At 56.8% G+C, this 15547-nt stretch overlaps 2 protein-coding genes across 8 annotated transcripts; both read left to right on the forward strand.

The window, feature by feature from the left end:
• The first annotated feature begins 377 nt into the window (after nt 1-377).
• On the forward strand, nt 378-2270 carry Ccr10 (C-C motif chemokine receptor 10). The gene is made up of 2 exons (XM_070027980.1): nt 378-420; nt 1200-2270. Exons 1-2 carry the CDS (start codon nt 397-399, stop codon nt 2268-2270), a joined length of 1095 nt encoding a protein of 364 aa, XP_069884081.1. The 5' UTR covers nt 378-396.
• Nucleotides 2271-4498: 2228 nt separating this feature from the next.
• Plekhh3 (pleckstrin homology, MyTH4 and FERM domain containing H3) lies at nt 4499-14057 on the forward strand. 7 transcript variants are annotated; one of them, XM_070027985.1, is made up of 13 exons: nt 4499-5159; nt 7019-7074; nt 7454-7533; nt 7633-7824; nt 7913-8070; nt 8183-8303; nt 9226-9532; nt 10145-10352; nt 10553-10680; nt 10958-11090; nt 11280-11741; nt 12043-12234; nt 13678-14057. In XM_070027985.1, exons 1-13 carry the CDS (start codon nt 4998-5000, stop codon nt 13852-13854), a joined length of 2376 nt encoding a protein of 791 aa, XP_069884086.1. In that variant the 5' UTR covers nt 4499-4997; the 3' UTR covers nt 13855-14057. The 7 variants fall into 7 exon arrangements, 5 of the variants coding, with proteins under 5 accessions (XP_069884086.1, XP_069884082.1, XP_069884084.1 ...); XR_011373094.1 differs by having other exon boundaries at nt 4522-5159; nt 7606-7824; nt 10553-10689; nt 11280-11716; nt 13678-13765; XR_011373095.1 differs by having other exon boundaries at nt 4522-5159; nt 10553-10689; nt 11280-11716; nt 13678-13765.
• The last annotated feature ends 1490 nt before the right edge of the window (nt 14058-15547 follow it).

Below are 15547 nucleotides of genomic sequence, written 5' to 3' on the forward strand. Positions count from 1 at the left end.
ATGAGGCCCTGGGTTCGATTCATCAGCACCACATAAGCAAAAAGAAAAAAGCTGGAAGTGGCGCTGTGGCTCAAGTGGTAGAGCTGAGGGAGAGTGCCCAGGCCCAGAGTTCAGGCCCCACAACTGGACCCAAAAACAAAAAATTAAAAAAAAAAAAAAAAAAAGACCACACAGCTAAGCTTGCAACCATGATATCCCAAAAGCCATTATTTTCACACTAGCAGAGTAAAGAAAAAAATGTTTAGGTAAAGTGGAATGGAAAATGAGCCAGCAGACCCTAATACCTACCGCCCTCTCGGCCCCTCTCCCCGCCCCTTCCTTCCTGTCTCACTAGTTATTTAATTCTACCCACCCCCGCCCCCTGTGACTATGCTTCAGAAACTCTTGTAGCCAGAGATGGGGACGGAGCCCACAGAGCAGGTGGGAGTGGGGGCAGGGAGGGGGAGAAGGGTTACAGAGAGGGTGTGGAAGGGGGAGGGATGGGGTTCTCCACCTGACAACAGGCCTCTGCCATCCTGTGATCTATGCAGAAGCTGGAAGATCTAAGTCTCAACCCCAGAGACCTTCCCTTAGCATGAATGATTCAGGAGAGATGGGGTGGGAGCAGAGAAGGGGAAGGAGACCAAAACCCACACCCTGGAAGTCCAGAGTCCAGGTCTGAGGCAAAATCTGCATTTGACCATCCTTCCAGAAGAGGGCGCTGCAAAGGGAACAGAAGCGCCGTGATTTATGAATAATACAAATGCTTAGTTTATGGAGAGCTAGATACTTCACATCCATTATCTTTCCTTTTTCAAACAATCCACAAGCTTTTCTTAGGCTGGACAAGACATCTGGTTTGGGCATTGCATATTAGGAAATGGAGGTTGAGAAAGACCAAGTGTCTTGCTCAAGGTCACCCAGGAAAACTGGAAGCAGGGATGCAAGGAAAACCAAGGCCTGTTCACCAAGAGCTAGGAAAAGTCTAAAGGGAGTTTATCTTTTTCTGGTGTAGTTATCCTTGGTCTCTCTCTCTCTCTCTCTCTCTCTCTCTCTCTCTCTCTCTCTCTCTCTCTCTCTCTCTCTCTCACACACACACACACACACACACACACACACACACACACACACCCCTGTGTGGAAGATATTGTGTGGGAAATGGGAGTGTCATGGGAAGATGTTTCATACAGTCTTCCCTCCTCTCATTTTGACCTCCCCAGGTTTCCTGGGGACCCTACTCTGGGATTGACGAGGAGGAGGAGGTGTATTCAGCTGAGCCATTGCCCGAGATCTGCTACAAGGCGGATGTCCAGGCCTTCAGTCGTGCTTTCCAACCCAGTGTCTCCCTGACGGTGGCTGCTCTTGGTCTGGCCGGCAATGGTCTGGTCCTGGCCACCCATCTGGCGGCCCGCCGCACTGCTCGCTCGTCCACCTCGGCCCACCTGCTCCAGCTGGCTCTGGCCGACCTCCTCTTAGCCCTGACCCTGCCCTTCGCTGCAGTGGGAGCTCTTCAGGGCTGGAGTCTGGGAAGTGCCACCTGCCGGGCCGTCTCTGGCCTCTACTCGGCCTCCTTCCACGCAGGCTTCCTTTTCCTGGCCTGTATCAGCGCAGATCGCTACGTGGCCATCGCGCGGGCGCTGCCAGCCGGGCGGCGGCCTTCCACGCCAGGCCGTGCGCACTTGGTCTCGGTCATCGTGTGGCTGCTGTCACTGCTCCTGGCGCTCCCTGCGCTTCTCTTCAGTCGGGATGGTCGCCGGGAAGGCCAGCGGCGCTGTCGCCTCGTCTTCCCCGAAGGCCTCACGCAGATGGTGAAGGGGACAAGCGCGGTGGCGCAGGTGGTGCTGGGCTTCGCGCTGCCCCTGATCGTCATGGCAGTCTGTTACGCGCTCCTGGGCCGCACGCTGCTGGCCGCCAGGGGGCCCGAGCGCCGGCGGGCGCTGCGTGTGGTGGTGGCCCTGGTGGCGGCCTTCGTGGTGCTGCAGCTGCCCTACAGCCTCGCCCTGCTGCTGGATACAGCCGATCTGCTGACTGCCCGCGAGCGGAGCTGCCCTGCCAGCAAGCGCAAGGATCTGGCACTGCTGGTCACCGGCGGCTTGGCGCTGGCGCGCTGCGGCCTCAATCCCGTGCTCTATGCCTTTCTGGGCCTGCGCTTCCGCCAGGACCTGCGCAGGCTGTTCAGGGGTGGGGGCTGCAGCCCAAGGCCTCAGCTTCGCAGCCGCTGTCCCCGCCGGCCCCGCCTCTCTTCCTGCTCCGCTCCCACTGAGACCCACAGTCTCTCCTGGGACAGCTAAGGAGGCTACAGATCCAGAGGCGGGGGAGGGGGTGGGGAGGGCTAAGTGGATAAGAAGAGTCGGTGGGGGGGAAAGAGGTCAGGATCTACCGGGAGGATGACTTCTGTGCTTTGCCATATTAAAGTGATAACAAGGAAATGAGATGCAACCCCAAACAACTGTTACTATTTTTGAATCCCAGACTTGGAAGCAATTTGTAGCAGGGCTGAGACAGTGGGTTACACCCCGCCCCCACCCCGCGGTTGGGTCTGAGTGGGAGGCGGGAGGGGGCCTGCTGAGTCTGCTAAAGCTTTGGGCACTGACACTCCCTCCAATTTCACTCAGTCTCTGCCAAGAGAGGTGAGGTGGGAAAGCTGCCAGGCTAGGAGGGGCGGGGGTTCCTCTCGAAATAGCGTAAGGCAGGGCTTTCTAACAACCAAGGTGCTATCCAGTAATGGCTGCCTTAGCAAGTACCGGGTTCCTGGTCTCCAGTATGTGCAGGACTGTGTGTGCCTGAGCCTCGAGTAGAGGTAGGCGCCACGGTGGGTGTTCTCATTTGGGGTAGGTGTTTGGATTAGATTAGCACTTTACAATTCCTTCCAAAGTTCTGTGATGGAAAGGGGGAAAAATGAGTTTGTCATGGGACTGGTGCATGTTTGCAATCACAGGACTGGGAAAACTGAGGCCCGAGTTCAAGGCCAGCATAGGTTGGTTACATAGCAAGAGGCTGTTTTGGAGAGGAAAAGAGAGAGGAAGAAAGAATGGAAGAGACAGAGAAAGGAAAGGGAGAGAGGAAAGAAAGGAAGAAGGAAAGGAAAGAAGACAAGAAAGGTTTTTCACCTGTGGGGGCAGCAAGGAGGGAATTGTATTTGCAGACTTCTAAAGAGTTATCCTAGGCATGGGTAGGAATGCTTGGTCTTCTCTATCTCCCCTGGGGGGCAAGCAGGTCATGAGGAAATGCACTGAGCTGCCCAGGAAAGAGGGAAGAGGTTAGACATTGGAAAGAACTACTTTGAAAGCTTAAGGCTTTCCTAGGAAATCTTAGTGCAGGCCACTTTCATCTGGGGCGAAGGCCGGATGGCCTCTAGAGATGGTGGCATTGATAGGTCATTGTGTTGTACAATCACAACAAGCAGGATGGTGTTCACGTGCGATAATTCTTGAAGTTTAACATCCGGTCAGCAAAGCTGTACCCACGGCCCCAGCCTGAAGTCTTGAGGGTGAAAAGGGCGGGGCCGAGAGAGGAGGTCTCCAGGGAGGTGCTGGCCCTACGTCCCCGCCCCGTCCTGCCCCGCCCAGATGGGCTAGCAGTCCTTCCAAGAACCTCAGACGGCAGAGACAGAAAGCCTCGGCCTCTAAGGCCCACGATCCAAGAGAGGCTCAGAAAGAGCTTCGATTCTCACAAGGGGTGCCGCACGCCAGCCCTCGGGGAGGGGGGGTTAACCTGGAACCCTCCACCGGTGACCGCGGGAATCGCCGCTGAGTCAGCAACGCGCGCGCCCGAGCCCGCTGTCTCCGGCTGTCGCCCCAGCCCCGCCCTGGACGCCCAGGGCCCCGTTTAACCCCTTCCTGTTCGTTACAGAATTCCTGAGGATACCAAGCCAGTCTCCCTAGTGGAGCCCAGGAAGCTGTGAGCTCTAGATGGGATCTAATTTCCATACTAGGGAGTCCCTGCCTCGGCTTCTTCACTTCACAGATACGGTGACTCACATCTAGGAACTGGACTCCTTTCGTTCCAAAGCCTTCCGTAGAGCTGGGTCACGGGCGCAGGTCTTAGTTTCTCCCCGCCCCCAGTAACTGAGGCTCATCCCATCCTCAGGGACCCCTCCCCCCCCGAAGCTGGACAGGAGATCCGAGGGCAGCAAGCGAGCCTCCCTCCAGCCCAGTGCCATTTGCTGCCCCGAACTCCTTCTCAAGAGGGTTTTACAGTCGGTGAGCCAAGAGTTAAAACAGGGCACGGAAGGCGGGCTTCCGTGACGTCGCTGGCACCTCGCGTCCGACCTCGGGCTGGGGGCGTGGTTAGCGTCGCCCCGCCCCCTCCCTCTAGCTCCCCCCCCCGCCCCTCCTCGCTGTCACCCAGCCAGGAGCACGTGATGCAACCCGCCGCGGCTTCCTGTTTCTGATTGGTGGCCGCGCCCGGCGCCCGGCATAGGGATTGGGAGATGGAGGTTGTGACGAAACGTGGATCCTGCCTTGTAAAGAAGGGAGGAGAGAAAGAAGAGGGAAGGGGGGGGTGCCTCGCAGGGGGAGGGGGCTGGGGAGGCGGGGTCCAGGAGCTGAGCTCGCGGCCCCAGCGCGCCAGTCCCGGGGCTGCAGGGAGCGCAGCGCGCGCCGCCCGGGCCCCGGCCACCGGACGCCCTACCGGACACGACCCTCCCTGGAGCTTGGACAACTGCCCACCTCGGACACTGCACCGGACACTGCCCCCCACGGGGCTGGACACTACAACGGACACTACTTCCCCGCTCCGGACATTGCTCTCTGCCAACTCCCCCCCCCCCAATACGCTTTCCCCCATCCCCCTTCGCGGACCCAGACAGTGAGCCCCTCGCAGGCTCTCGCTAGCGTCCTCCGAGCACTTTAGCGCTGGACATTGCCTCCCCCCTGCTCCCCTTTCCCTTCTCCTCCCACCTCCCCCCCCCCATTTCCCCGGCACTGGTCGGAGCCCCGCCGGTTTCTCCGATCCCCTGCTGTTTGGCCCGGGGCGGGGGGGTTGCCCGCGCCCCCGTCCCCCGGCTGCGGGTCCGGATGCCTCTCCCCGGGGGACTGTGGTGGCTCCTGTGCTGCCGTCGAGGCTTCACTCTTCTGCACCGGGACTACGGGGACGGCGAGCTTAGCGGGGACGGGGACGAAGACGAGGACGAGGAGACCTTTGAGCTACGGACCCCGAGTCCAGCGGGCGGCGGGAGGGTAAGTCTTGGGGGGATCTGGAGCCTTGGCTCAGCCCCTCTCACTGCGAACGGCCGTCACACACCGATCCGGCTCGACTCCTGCCAAAAGCCGCGCTCTTGGCGAACGGGGGAATGTCGCGGGGAGACTCCAGCCGGGAGGCCAGAGCCCCTGGGAGCTCTAGGAACAGCCCTACCGGGGATGTGCCTCTGGGCCTCGCGCCGCACACTGGGCGCTGTCCACCTGCTGGGAGCCCTGAGGCGGAGGAGGCGTCACGCGTGGCCCGACCTGGCCCGGCCTCTCCCTTCCCCGCCGGGCCCGCGTCCCATCCCGTCTCCTTCCGCCTCCGCCAGCGCCAAGGAATGTGGCGAGGCCGGCTGGGCGGCTCGAACGCCTGGGTCCACTCGGCTCCCAGTTCGTGAGTTCTGGGGGACAGATGCGGGAGCTGCCACCGCGGGGATCCGGGCGAGGGGGAAAAGGCATCGGAGCTTTGGGATCCGAGGCGGGGACCCCACGGAGAGGGAGCCTGGGGCTATGGTTCTTTGAAGACTTCTGCTTATCCCGCCAGTCAGAACCGAACGCTCAGCCTTCCCTGGTGAGGCTTCTGGAAAACCCTTTGGGGCGGGGGACAGTGGTTCGTGAGGATCACTTGGCTTTGGGCTTTTGTCAGATCTCCCTGTGGGGAAACCGAGGCATGGTTGGTTATAGAAGCACCTCGAGTCCCTGATGCGACTTCTCATACCCGGGCAACTAGACTCCCGTGTGCTGTGACCTGGGTCCGGCCCCCATCCCCCCTGTTTAGGGGTCCCCAGCAGGCTCGGTGGCTCAGTGCCCGGGTGGGGCAGGCTGCTCTGCCGGGCCGGCGCCAGCACCTGGCGAAGCAGAGGGCAGATAAATATAGAGAAGGAGGAGGGAAGCCGAGGACTGCGACTCGGGGGGTCGGCCTGAGAGAGGGGCAGTACCCCCTCCTCCGTGGAGGTGTGGCGGATGGATTGCGCTGCTCCCAAAGAAAGTGCTTGGACCTAGGCTGTTCCCTAGCACCCAGCCTGGGCAGGGTCGGCTCTGTCAACCACGCCATTACCACCCTCAGACGCTCCACCTCCACCACCACCCCTCCCCGGAGCTCCCAGGGACAGGTGTCCCTGCTCCCCCTGCTCCCTCCCCAATCCTGGCTCAAGCAGTCTGGGCACATTGGGACCATGGCACAATTCCTGCCTGGCTTGGCTTTAGGTTGGATTTAAGGTCTCTCTTTCAAACCCCAGGCTACTACAGTTGGAGGTTCCAGGGCAGGGACTGTGGGTGAGCTGTGTGTGAGAAACAGGCAAAATTCCTACCTACACCTGCTCACACCTGACTCTCAGAGGTATCTGTGAGGGGACATATAAAGCTCTTGGAGAAAGCCCTATACTAAAAAGGTCCTTCTTCCCTTCATTTATCTCCGTGCCACCCACCATCTGCCCGCCCCCGGCCAGAAAGGTGGAGTAGGTGAAGAAAAAATGATGAGGGAGTGGTTTCCAGGCTACCACAGCAAGAAGGGACTTTGTCACCTCTTCTGTTCCAAAGATGGGGAAACTAAGGCCCAAAGATGGGAGTTGGGCCAGGTTCCGCAGTGAGTTAGTGGTCCAGCTGGTTATTGGAACCCAGCTCTACTGAGTCTGGGCCCCATGCTCTTTCTATCCCATCCCACCCCTGATGACATCTTCAAAGGGGAATGGAGACCAAGCAGCAGCTTTGACTTGTTAACTCGAGGCTTTTTTAAAGAGTGGTTCCTTTGCCCAGTCACTACACCACTCCTTCCCTCTCCTGAGCAGCACTGTCTGAGGTGCACAGGCATTGCTCAGGGAGGACTTCTGCTGATCATTTCTTGCCTGTCTCTCCAGGGTCCCCTGGACGTGACACTAACTCAGCCAGTGAGGAGCGGACAGGTCTCAGACAGGTAAGCCTCGCCTTGGCCGCCTTGGCCGTACTCTTCTGTAGTTTTGAGACCCCAGCAGGTTCCCAGGACGTCCATCCTCGCCATTTTCCCTAGTGGGTTGTGCAATAAAAGGGAGAGGCCCTATGCTGCCTGCCGGACGCTGCGGTTTTGGCAGGGGTCCCAGGGGGGCGGTCCAGCCGGGGGCGTGGGGAGGAAGGAGGGGTCCAAGGCTATTTCTGGTGCAAGGTCAGAACGGCCCTGTGGTTCCCACAGCTGGAGGATGGGTGCCCAGCTTGGGAGCAGGCACCCCTGGCTATCAGGGGAGCCCCTACTGAAAGAAGCCCCCTGGAGGCTGAGCAGATGCCCAGCAGCCTTGCCCAACTCTCTTTCTCTGCTCCAGGCTGCAGAGCTGGGAAGAAACCTGGAGTCTCATCCCAGAAAAGGGGTTGCCGGAGGATGACCCCGACGTGGTTGTGAAAGGTGGGGACTGCCCTCAACGTGTCCCAGGGGGCTGGCAGTCTTAGCCCCCTCCCCCCCAGGATCCTCCAGTAGATGCTCCTTCTTTTCTTTTCCTCCCAGGTTGGCTGTACCGGGAACCCCGAGGAGGAGGGGCTCGGCCATGGTTACCCCCTCGCCGAGCCTGGTTTGTGCTCACCCGAGACTCCCTGGACCAGTTTAGCAGCAGCGGGAAGGGAGCAAGGCACCTTGGGAGTCTCGTGCTCACCAGCCTGTGCTCAGTGACTGGCCCTGAGCGTAGGCCCAAGGAAACCGGTGAGATCTCTTGGGAACTGCCCTACCTTGCTGGCAGGGGTCCTAACTAGCACTGATTGCCTGAGGGTGGGTCTCCTCTTTCCACCAGGTCTGTGGTCAGTGACTGTGTCTGGCCGGAAACACAGCATCCGCCTCTGCTCCCCACGCCAGGCAGAGGCAGAGCGCTGGGGGGTGGCACTGCGTGAAGTAATTGCCTCTAAGGCCCCACTTGAGACCCCTACCCAGCTACTGCTCAGGGACATACAGGTGAGAGAGAGGGGAATCCAGTGAGACCTCAGAGATGGTCGGCCCAAAGGCTCTCTGAGCTCTTGAAGAGCTCTCTTTCCCCCATCAAGGTGACTCTCTTCCTGGCCTCTAGGAGAGTTGTGGGGATCCAGAAGCAGTGGCCCTCATCTACCTGAGGAACCCTATTCTGAGGCATACCAGTGGAGCCTTGTATGCCCCCCTCCTGCCTCTGCCCTACGAGGTCAGCGCCCCAGGTAAGTGGTCTACTGGCCCAAATTCACTGAATGGGATGGGGTGGACCAGAGGTAAGGGTCTGAATTACTTAACTGGCAGGGAATTAAGAGTCTTTAAGGGCTCTTGAGGGTGAAACTTGGGGCTGGTCAAGGTGCAGGGAAAGGAGATTAGCACAGAAAAGAAAGGGCCCATTGTGACCACTTTCTCCAAAGGTCTCATTCTGACCACTGATGTTCCTCCAGGGGGTGTTTATACTGTCTTCTTTTTTTTGTTTGTTTTTCCTGACTGCATTTTTAAAAATTTCTTTTTACATATTTATTAGCATCAATTAGTTGTATAAGGAGAGTTACAGTTTGTCAAGTCCATAGATACATACAATGCACCTTGGTTAGATCCCCTCCCTACACCACTCTCCTTCCTCCCCCATCCACTACTCACTTAAGACCTTGTCGTATTACCTTTACAACTGGTGGGAAAGCCATCACTTGGGGGAAAATGTGCTGGTCTTTACCAGCTACCTAGCTCAATATACTGTCGTGACCAGCTCAAGTACTATGGGTTTAAAAGAGGGCTAGAAAGATCCCTGGTTTTCCAATGCCCAGACTAGCCCGCTTTTTTGGCCCACATTGATGGCTCCCAGTACCCAGTTACAGAATCTGGAATTTGAACCTAAGTCCCTTAGTCATTCCCTCTACCTTACTAACTCAAAGTCCAGGCTTAGCAGGATAGGGAGAGGGTGCTCTTGCTTGGAAGGCAAGGGTTGAGTTTGGTTCTGTGGGACCATTGCTTTCCCTCCGTTCTTCCTGTCCTTCATACCTTCCTTTCCTTGCCATCCCTTGTCCCCTTATTCCCTTCTGACCTTCTCCTGGTTCTTGCATTCCTCCCAGGGCGCAGCTCTGTGTCCCCTCTCCAAACCGTCCCTCCTCCCCCACCCTCCGGCAGGTCCAGGTTATGCATCCCTGCGGGAGGAAGCTGTGCGGCTGTTCCTGGCACTGCAGGCACTGGAGGGGGCACGACGCCCTGGGCCCCTGATGCAGGGTGTGCTCCAAACCTGCCGGGACCTGCCTGCACTTCGGGATGAACTCTTCCTGCAGCTGGCTAAGCAGACCTCAGGCCCTGCAGGTCCTCCTGGGCTCCCTGCTACCCAAGATCCTGCAACCCTGCGGTACTGGCAGCTTCTCACTTGTATGAGCTGCACTTTCAGACCTGGAGGAGCCGTAAGAGGCCATCTCCTAGGACATTTGGAGAGGTGAGAGGGGAGAGGCAGATATAAGACCACAGTCCAAAAAGAGATGGGAGAGAAGTGCAGGCTTTTGTAAAGAGTTTAGCAAATGGTGAAATCTAGGTCCAGAGAAGAGAAAGGACATGCCCAAGATCAGAACTGGTGTTAATGTATGCTGTGCCACTGTGGGAATGACAAGGTTATATGCCATGTGTGAGCAGATGAGCCAATGAGGTGCTCCTTTAGAGCAGAGGAGATACTAAAAAGGTTGTTTGGTTCTGGGTGATGCAGACCAGCTTCAGGACTGGAGAATGTGATAAAGTGGCTCCACTTCCGTTTTCAGTGAGGAGGAAGATCACTGGAGTGTTGGAAGTGGGTGAGGCAGTTGGGAGAGAACTTCTAGAAACCCCGGGAAAGTAATTCAGCTCCACTGAAAGCTCAAGGAGCTTGAGTTGGAGGGGAGGAAACCAGATGAAATAAAATATTTTTTTGTGTGATGCTGGGACATGGAACATAAGGCATTATGCATGCTAATAAGCAAGCTCTGGCCAGAAGAAATAAACTATAATGCAAGACGGTGAGAGGAAGAGGAAAAGGAAGGAAAAGGAAGCCTTAAGCCCTGATCCTTGGATTCCTCAGGACTGAGCAGGCTCTCCCAGACTCAGAACTGGCGGAATATGCGCGCTTCATCCGGAAAGCGCTGAGCCGGACCAGGGGCCGAGAGCTGGTGCCATCGCTGGCAGAGATTTCCGCACTGAGCCGACGGCAGGAACTGTTGTGCACGGTGCACTGTCCCGGGGCTGGCGCCTGCCCCGTGACCATCAATTCTCACACCACAGTCGGGGAGGTGAGACCAGAGAAAGGCTCCCTCTTCCCCATCCACCCTTCCAGCTACTCACGAAGTTTGTCCCTAGTCTCAGAATCCTTATTTCAGTAAGGGAGGGAATGGTAGAGATAGGACTAAGAGCCCCTAGTGACTGGGTCAGCCCTTCCCAGTCAGACTTGTGGGTGGCCTGACTTTCCGCCTCCCCTTCCCCTTTGCTCTAGGTGGCTCAAGAACTAGTGGGGCGGCTGGGTTTGGCCCGGAGTCGAAATGCATTCGCGTTGTATGAGCAGCGAGGAGCCCAGGAACGAGCCCTGGCTGGGGGAACCCTCGTGGCCGACGTTCTCACCAGGTTTGAGAAGTAAATGTCCAGCCCCAGCCCATCTACGTCCCAGCTTCCATCGCTAACCTTTACCCAGCGCAAGCCACTGGTCACTGACCTACCGACCGACGCCCTCCCCACCTGCGGGTGGCGTGTGGTTGGACCGCGGGGTCGCAGGTCGGCGAACGCTCCGCCGGCCCCGCCCCCGAGCGCGTGGCCACGCCCCTCTGGCCACGCCCCTTCCCCAAGCTGCGGGAGCCTGGCGGACTGGGGCTGCCCTCGCAGCGGGTCTTCTCCTCTTCCACAGTTCGGCCTCCGAGGAGATCGGAGTGGAAGACTCCCCCGACTCGGGGTGGAGACTGTGCCTACGTCTCCACGGACCTCTGCACCCCGAAGGGCTGTCCCCAGATAGCCACGAATTGCCTTTCCTCTTTGAGCAGGTGAGGGACCTCCCACCCCCCGGGCCCCCACCCCGAACCTCCCCGACAAGCGGAAACCCGCCTTCCCGCGGCCACCTCGTTTTGTTTTGCGTTGTTTTGCATCAGTTTTGGTTGCTCCGACCTCCAGCGTCCTCCGATCCCCACCACCCCGACGCCGCTCGGGGCTGACGCGAGGTGTCTCCCCTGCAGGCCCACGCTCTGCTGCTGCGCGGCCGGCCACCCCCGCCCGACGACACGCTGAGCGCCCTGGCGGCGCTGCGCCTGCAGAGCTTGCACCGGGACTTCTCCCCGCGGGCGCCCCTGCCGCGACTGGACCGCCTGCTGCCGCCCCCCGCCCCGCCGCGCGAGGACCCGCCCCGCCCAGCCCCCAGGCCGCCACCCTCCGCCGCCCTGCTGGCCGGGGCCCTGTGGAGCCCGGGTCAGGCTAAGAGGCGGGCCGAGCGGGCCCGGCGCGCCGGGGCCAACCGAACGGCGGCGGGAAGCGCGGGCCGAGAGGGAGGCGGCGGTGCCGGCACGGCAGCTGCGGTGCTGGGCAGCTGGAAACGGCTACGGGGCATGGGCCGAGCTGAGGCCATGGCGGCCTACTTGGCTCTGGCGGCGCAGTGTCCGGGTTTTGGCGCTGCTCGGTATGACGTTCTGGAGCTGAGCACGGTGAGGGGGAGAAGGGAGAAGGGAACTCTGGTGGCCCAAGCCCTACACCTTTGCCCCAGAGCCACAGGGCCCCAGCGGGGGTCACTTCATTCCCCACATCGAACACACCTGCCCATTCCAAATGCCCGGAGTCACCAGCCCTGGAGTCTGCACTTTCCCAGGAGTCTTAGCCCGTTCCATGGCACGAGCTGTGAATCACGGGGGGCGTCAGGAAGTTCCCTGCTCATTATGATCTCCCTCTACCAAAAGTAATGCTGCGGGATCCCCTCTTTCACCCCTGACTCTGCCGATCTGTCTGCAGGAGCCTGGTGGAGGTACTCCACAGAAGCTATGCCTGGGCCTGGGAGCCAAGACCATGTCCCTCTCCCGGCCTGGGGAGACAGAGCCCATCCACAGCGTCAGTTATGGCCATGTGGCCGCCTGCCAGCTAATAGGCCCCCACACTCTGGCATTGCGGGTGGGTGAGAGCCAGCTCCTCCTGCAGAGTCCCCAGGTGAGTGGAAAGAGAGGCTGTGGAAGGAGGAAGGAAGTCAAGAAACATTTACTAAACATCTGCTCTGCATACACAGCTATAGGCACTGGGCTTCCAGCAGCAATCAAAGACAAGCTCCAGAGCTTATGTTTCAGTAGGAGGGAATTAGACGATAAGGAATCAAAGACTAAGATAGAGATAAATGCTACCAAGGAAAGTAATGTAGCAAGAAGTGACTGAAGGATTTTCAGGGAGGTTTAATTCTGTGTGTGTTGGTACTGGGGCTTGAACTTAGGGTCTGGGAACTGTCCTTTACATTTGCTCAAGGGTGATGCACTACCACTTGAACCACAGCTCCACATCCAGCTTTTTAGAGGCTAATTGGAGCTAAGAGTCTCAAGGACTTTTCCTGCCCAACCTAGCTTTGATCCATGATTCTCAGTCTCCTGAAAAGCATGAGCCACCAACAGCTGAATTTCTCTCCTCCCCTCTTACTTTTTTTTGGGAGGTGGGTCCAGTTGTGGGGCCTGAACTCTGGGCCTGGACACTGTCCCTCAGCTCTGCAGCTCAAGGCTAGGGCTCTACCACTTGAGCCACAGCACCACTTCCAGCTTTTTCTGCTTATGTGGTGCTGAGGAATCGAACCCAGGGCCTCATGCATGCAAGGCTCTACCACTGAGCCACCTTCCCAGCCCCATCTTTCTTTTTTCTTCCTTCCTTCCTTTCTTTTCTTTTCTCTTCTTTTTTTTTTTTCTTTTTTGTCGGTTGTGGGGCCTGAACTCTGGGCCTGGGTGCTGTCCCTCAGCTCTTCAGCTCAAGGCTAGCACTTGACCACTTGAACCACAGCACCACTTCCGGCTTTCTGAGTGGTTTATTGGAGATAAGAGTCTCATGGACTTTCCTGCCAGAGGCTAGCTTTGAACTTCGATCCTCAGATTTCAGCCTCCTGAGTAGTTAGGATTACAGGGATGAGCCACCAGGGCCCGGCTTGTCTTTCTCTCTCTCTCTCTTTGTCTCTCTTTGTCTCTCTGTCTCTCTCTCTGTCTCTGTCTCTGTCTCTCTCTCTTTCTCTTTTAACAAGGTCTTGCTATGTATCCCAGGCTAGCCTTCAACTCTAGATCCACCTGCCTCCATCTGAGTGCTAGGAGTGTGTGCCACCATGCCTGTCTATAGAGGGTAACACTTAAGCTAGCCATGCAAAGATGAGGGAACAGTATTCCAGGTAAAGGAAATTGCAAGTACAAAGGCTCAGAGAAGAGCAAGGTTGGCATGTTAGGGAAGAAATAGAAATTAAGAATTACTGGCACACAATGCAAGAAGGAGAGTGGGGATGAGGAAAGGAAGTTGTCAGGACCAGAGCATGCAGAGTAGCGGTAGAAAAGCTGGAGCCCTAGGGCCTGAAGGAGAAGAAAAAGAAGAGAACCTAGTGGCCTCTGTTCCACACTGACCCTTGCCCTCTCTTAGGTGGAAGAAATCATGCATCTGGTGAATGCCTATTTGGCCAACCCTTACCCAGAGAAGCCCTGCAGCATCTCTGCTCCTCCATGCCAAGACCTGCCAGACACCTCCCCTCCCAGTCAGCACCAAGGCCTGGACAAGTCCCAGGGACAGTCTGGCTGCTTGGGGCAGCTGCAGGACTGAGCTTGCCAAAAAGGTCACGACTTCTCCTGCCTGCAGCCTGGGCCAGGACTGCTCTCAGACTTGAGGAAACCATGGACCCTTTCGGCCCTGCAGGGACAGGGCACGCCTACACCCAAGAGCTGCAATGGGTGTGGACAATTTTCTAGTTTGTTTCTTAATTTATTTGTAGAAGAGAAAAGCAAAAAAGTCCTTATTTACACAAACCCTTCCTGTGGAAGAGTAGTCAGTGGGACAAGTTGGAGCGCCCTTGCTCAGGGCCCCGCCCCTGAGGACGCCTACACTCTGGGTTTGCACCAGGCCTTGAAGAGATTCTGGACACCACAGAGTGCCACCCTCTTTAACCTTCTGTATTTAACCTCCTCCTCGCCATATACTGCTATAAGATGGTGGGTGGGGCAGGCAAGTAGGCTGTATGGGAAGCTGGGAGTTACTCACCCTCTGGTCCCTGTTCAGTGGCATGGGGGTGGCCTCCTGACATCAATGAGCCTGGACAGCAGTGAGTCATTAGGCGTGGCACTGCCCATTTCTTCCTCTGGTGTCCAGCTTCTGGGCCCTGTTCGGGTCCATCTTTGGTTGCCTACTACTTAGAGACTGAAATGAATAGAAGCTTGGGGGCAAAGAGCAGCCATAAGAACTTTTTTTTTTTTTGGCATGGAAAATTAGCTCAGGTGAGGGCTCAATCTACTCCTGAGCTCTGTTTCTGCTTGTCAGGGTTGGTTGAACAAGCTTGAAATTCCTGACTGAAAGGTCCTGAGCACTGGGAATCTAGAATTCTAGTTTTTCAGATTTGGGCAGAATTTAGTGGCTCTAAATGCTAAGACACCACGTCTCTGCCCTAAGTAGAGGAGGCTAGGGCAGCTAGGCCCACTGAGGGGCAAGGGCTTAGGCACTGAGGAGACAGCAGACATCACAAACCCAATATACGAGATTTATTTATTTTTAATTAATTTATTTGTGTGTATGCACTAGTACTGGGGCTTAAACTCAGAACCTGAGCATTGTCCCTGAGCTCTTTCACTCAAGGCTGGCAATCTGCCACTCAAGCCACACCTCTACTTCCAGCTTTTTGGTGGTTAATTGGAGATAAGAATCTTCTGGCTTTATCTCCCCTGATTACCTTTGAACTGGGATCCTCAGATCTCAGCCTCCTGAGTAGCTAGGATTACAGATGTGAGCTACCTGTTGGTAACTCCTCTATGCCCTTGAAAGAAGAGCTAACCCTACTAAAAGAACCTACTTCAAAGAAAGAGATGACAGTGATAAGTAATTAGTGAGTGACACACTAATACTTGGGACTAAGGGGTAAGAAGTAGAATGGGTAAAGGCTACCTTACCATCACATGCCTGGAAACCTCCCACTCACAGATCAAGCCCTCAAGATATTTACTACTCAGCTTTATTACTTTATTAGAACTGAATGAGTAGTATATCAAGAGGTAGGAATAGAAGGGAGGAAGTAGAGGATAGCTCCTGGGATGAAGATGAAACTAGAATGTGGCTGTTGGATTATAGCATCTGGGCATAACAGGGGCTGTTCCTGTCCTATAAAGAGAGAAATCCCTGCTCCTAGGAGGTCAAAGAATTATATATACAGTGTTTGATTTCATGATACTCTTGAAAGAAAAGAGGTGGTGTCTTCAGAGTCGAGGGTGCTGGGCATGGGGTAGGCCTGCCAGTAATGAAAAAAGAATAG

Source organism: Dipodomys merriami, unplaced genomic scaffold, assembly GCF_024711535.1.
Source record: "Dipodomys merriami isolate MVZ:Mamm:240054 unplaced genomic scaffold, mDipMer1.0.p SCAF_19, whole genome shotgun sequence".
NCBI lineage: Eukaryota > Metazoa > Chordata > Mammalia > Rodentia > Heteromyidae > Dipodomys > Dipodomys merriami.

What these genes read in the sequence shown, in the direction of transcription:
- Ccr10 (XM_070027980.1), top strand. Translation starts at nt 397, where the DNA reads ATGGGGACGGAGCCCACAGAGCAG. An exon ending in GGACGGAGCCCACAGAGCAG is followed by an intron (nt 421 to 1,199) that starts GTGGGAGTGGGG and finishes TGACCTCCCCAG; the next exon opens with GTTTCCTGGGGACCCTACTC.
- Plekhh3 (XM_070027981.1), top strand. Translation starts at nt 4,998, where the DNA reads ATGCCTCTCCCCGGGGGACTGTGGTGGCTCCTGTGCTGCCGTCGAGGC. An exon ending in CTCCTAGGACATTTGGAGAG is followed by an intron (nt 9,533 to 10,144) that starts GTGAGAGGGGAG and finishes TGGATTCCTCAG; the next exon opens with GACTGAGCAGGCTCTCCCAG. An exon ending in ACGTTCTGGAGCTGAGCACG is followed by an intron (nt 11,742 to 12,042) that starts GTGAGGGGGAGA and finishes ATCTGTCTGCAG; the next exon opens with GAGCCTGGTGGAGGTACTCC.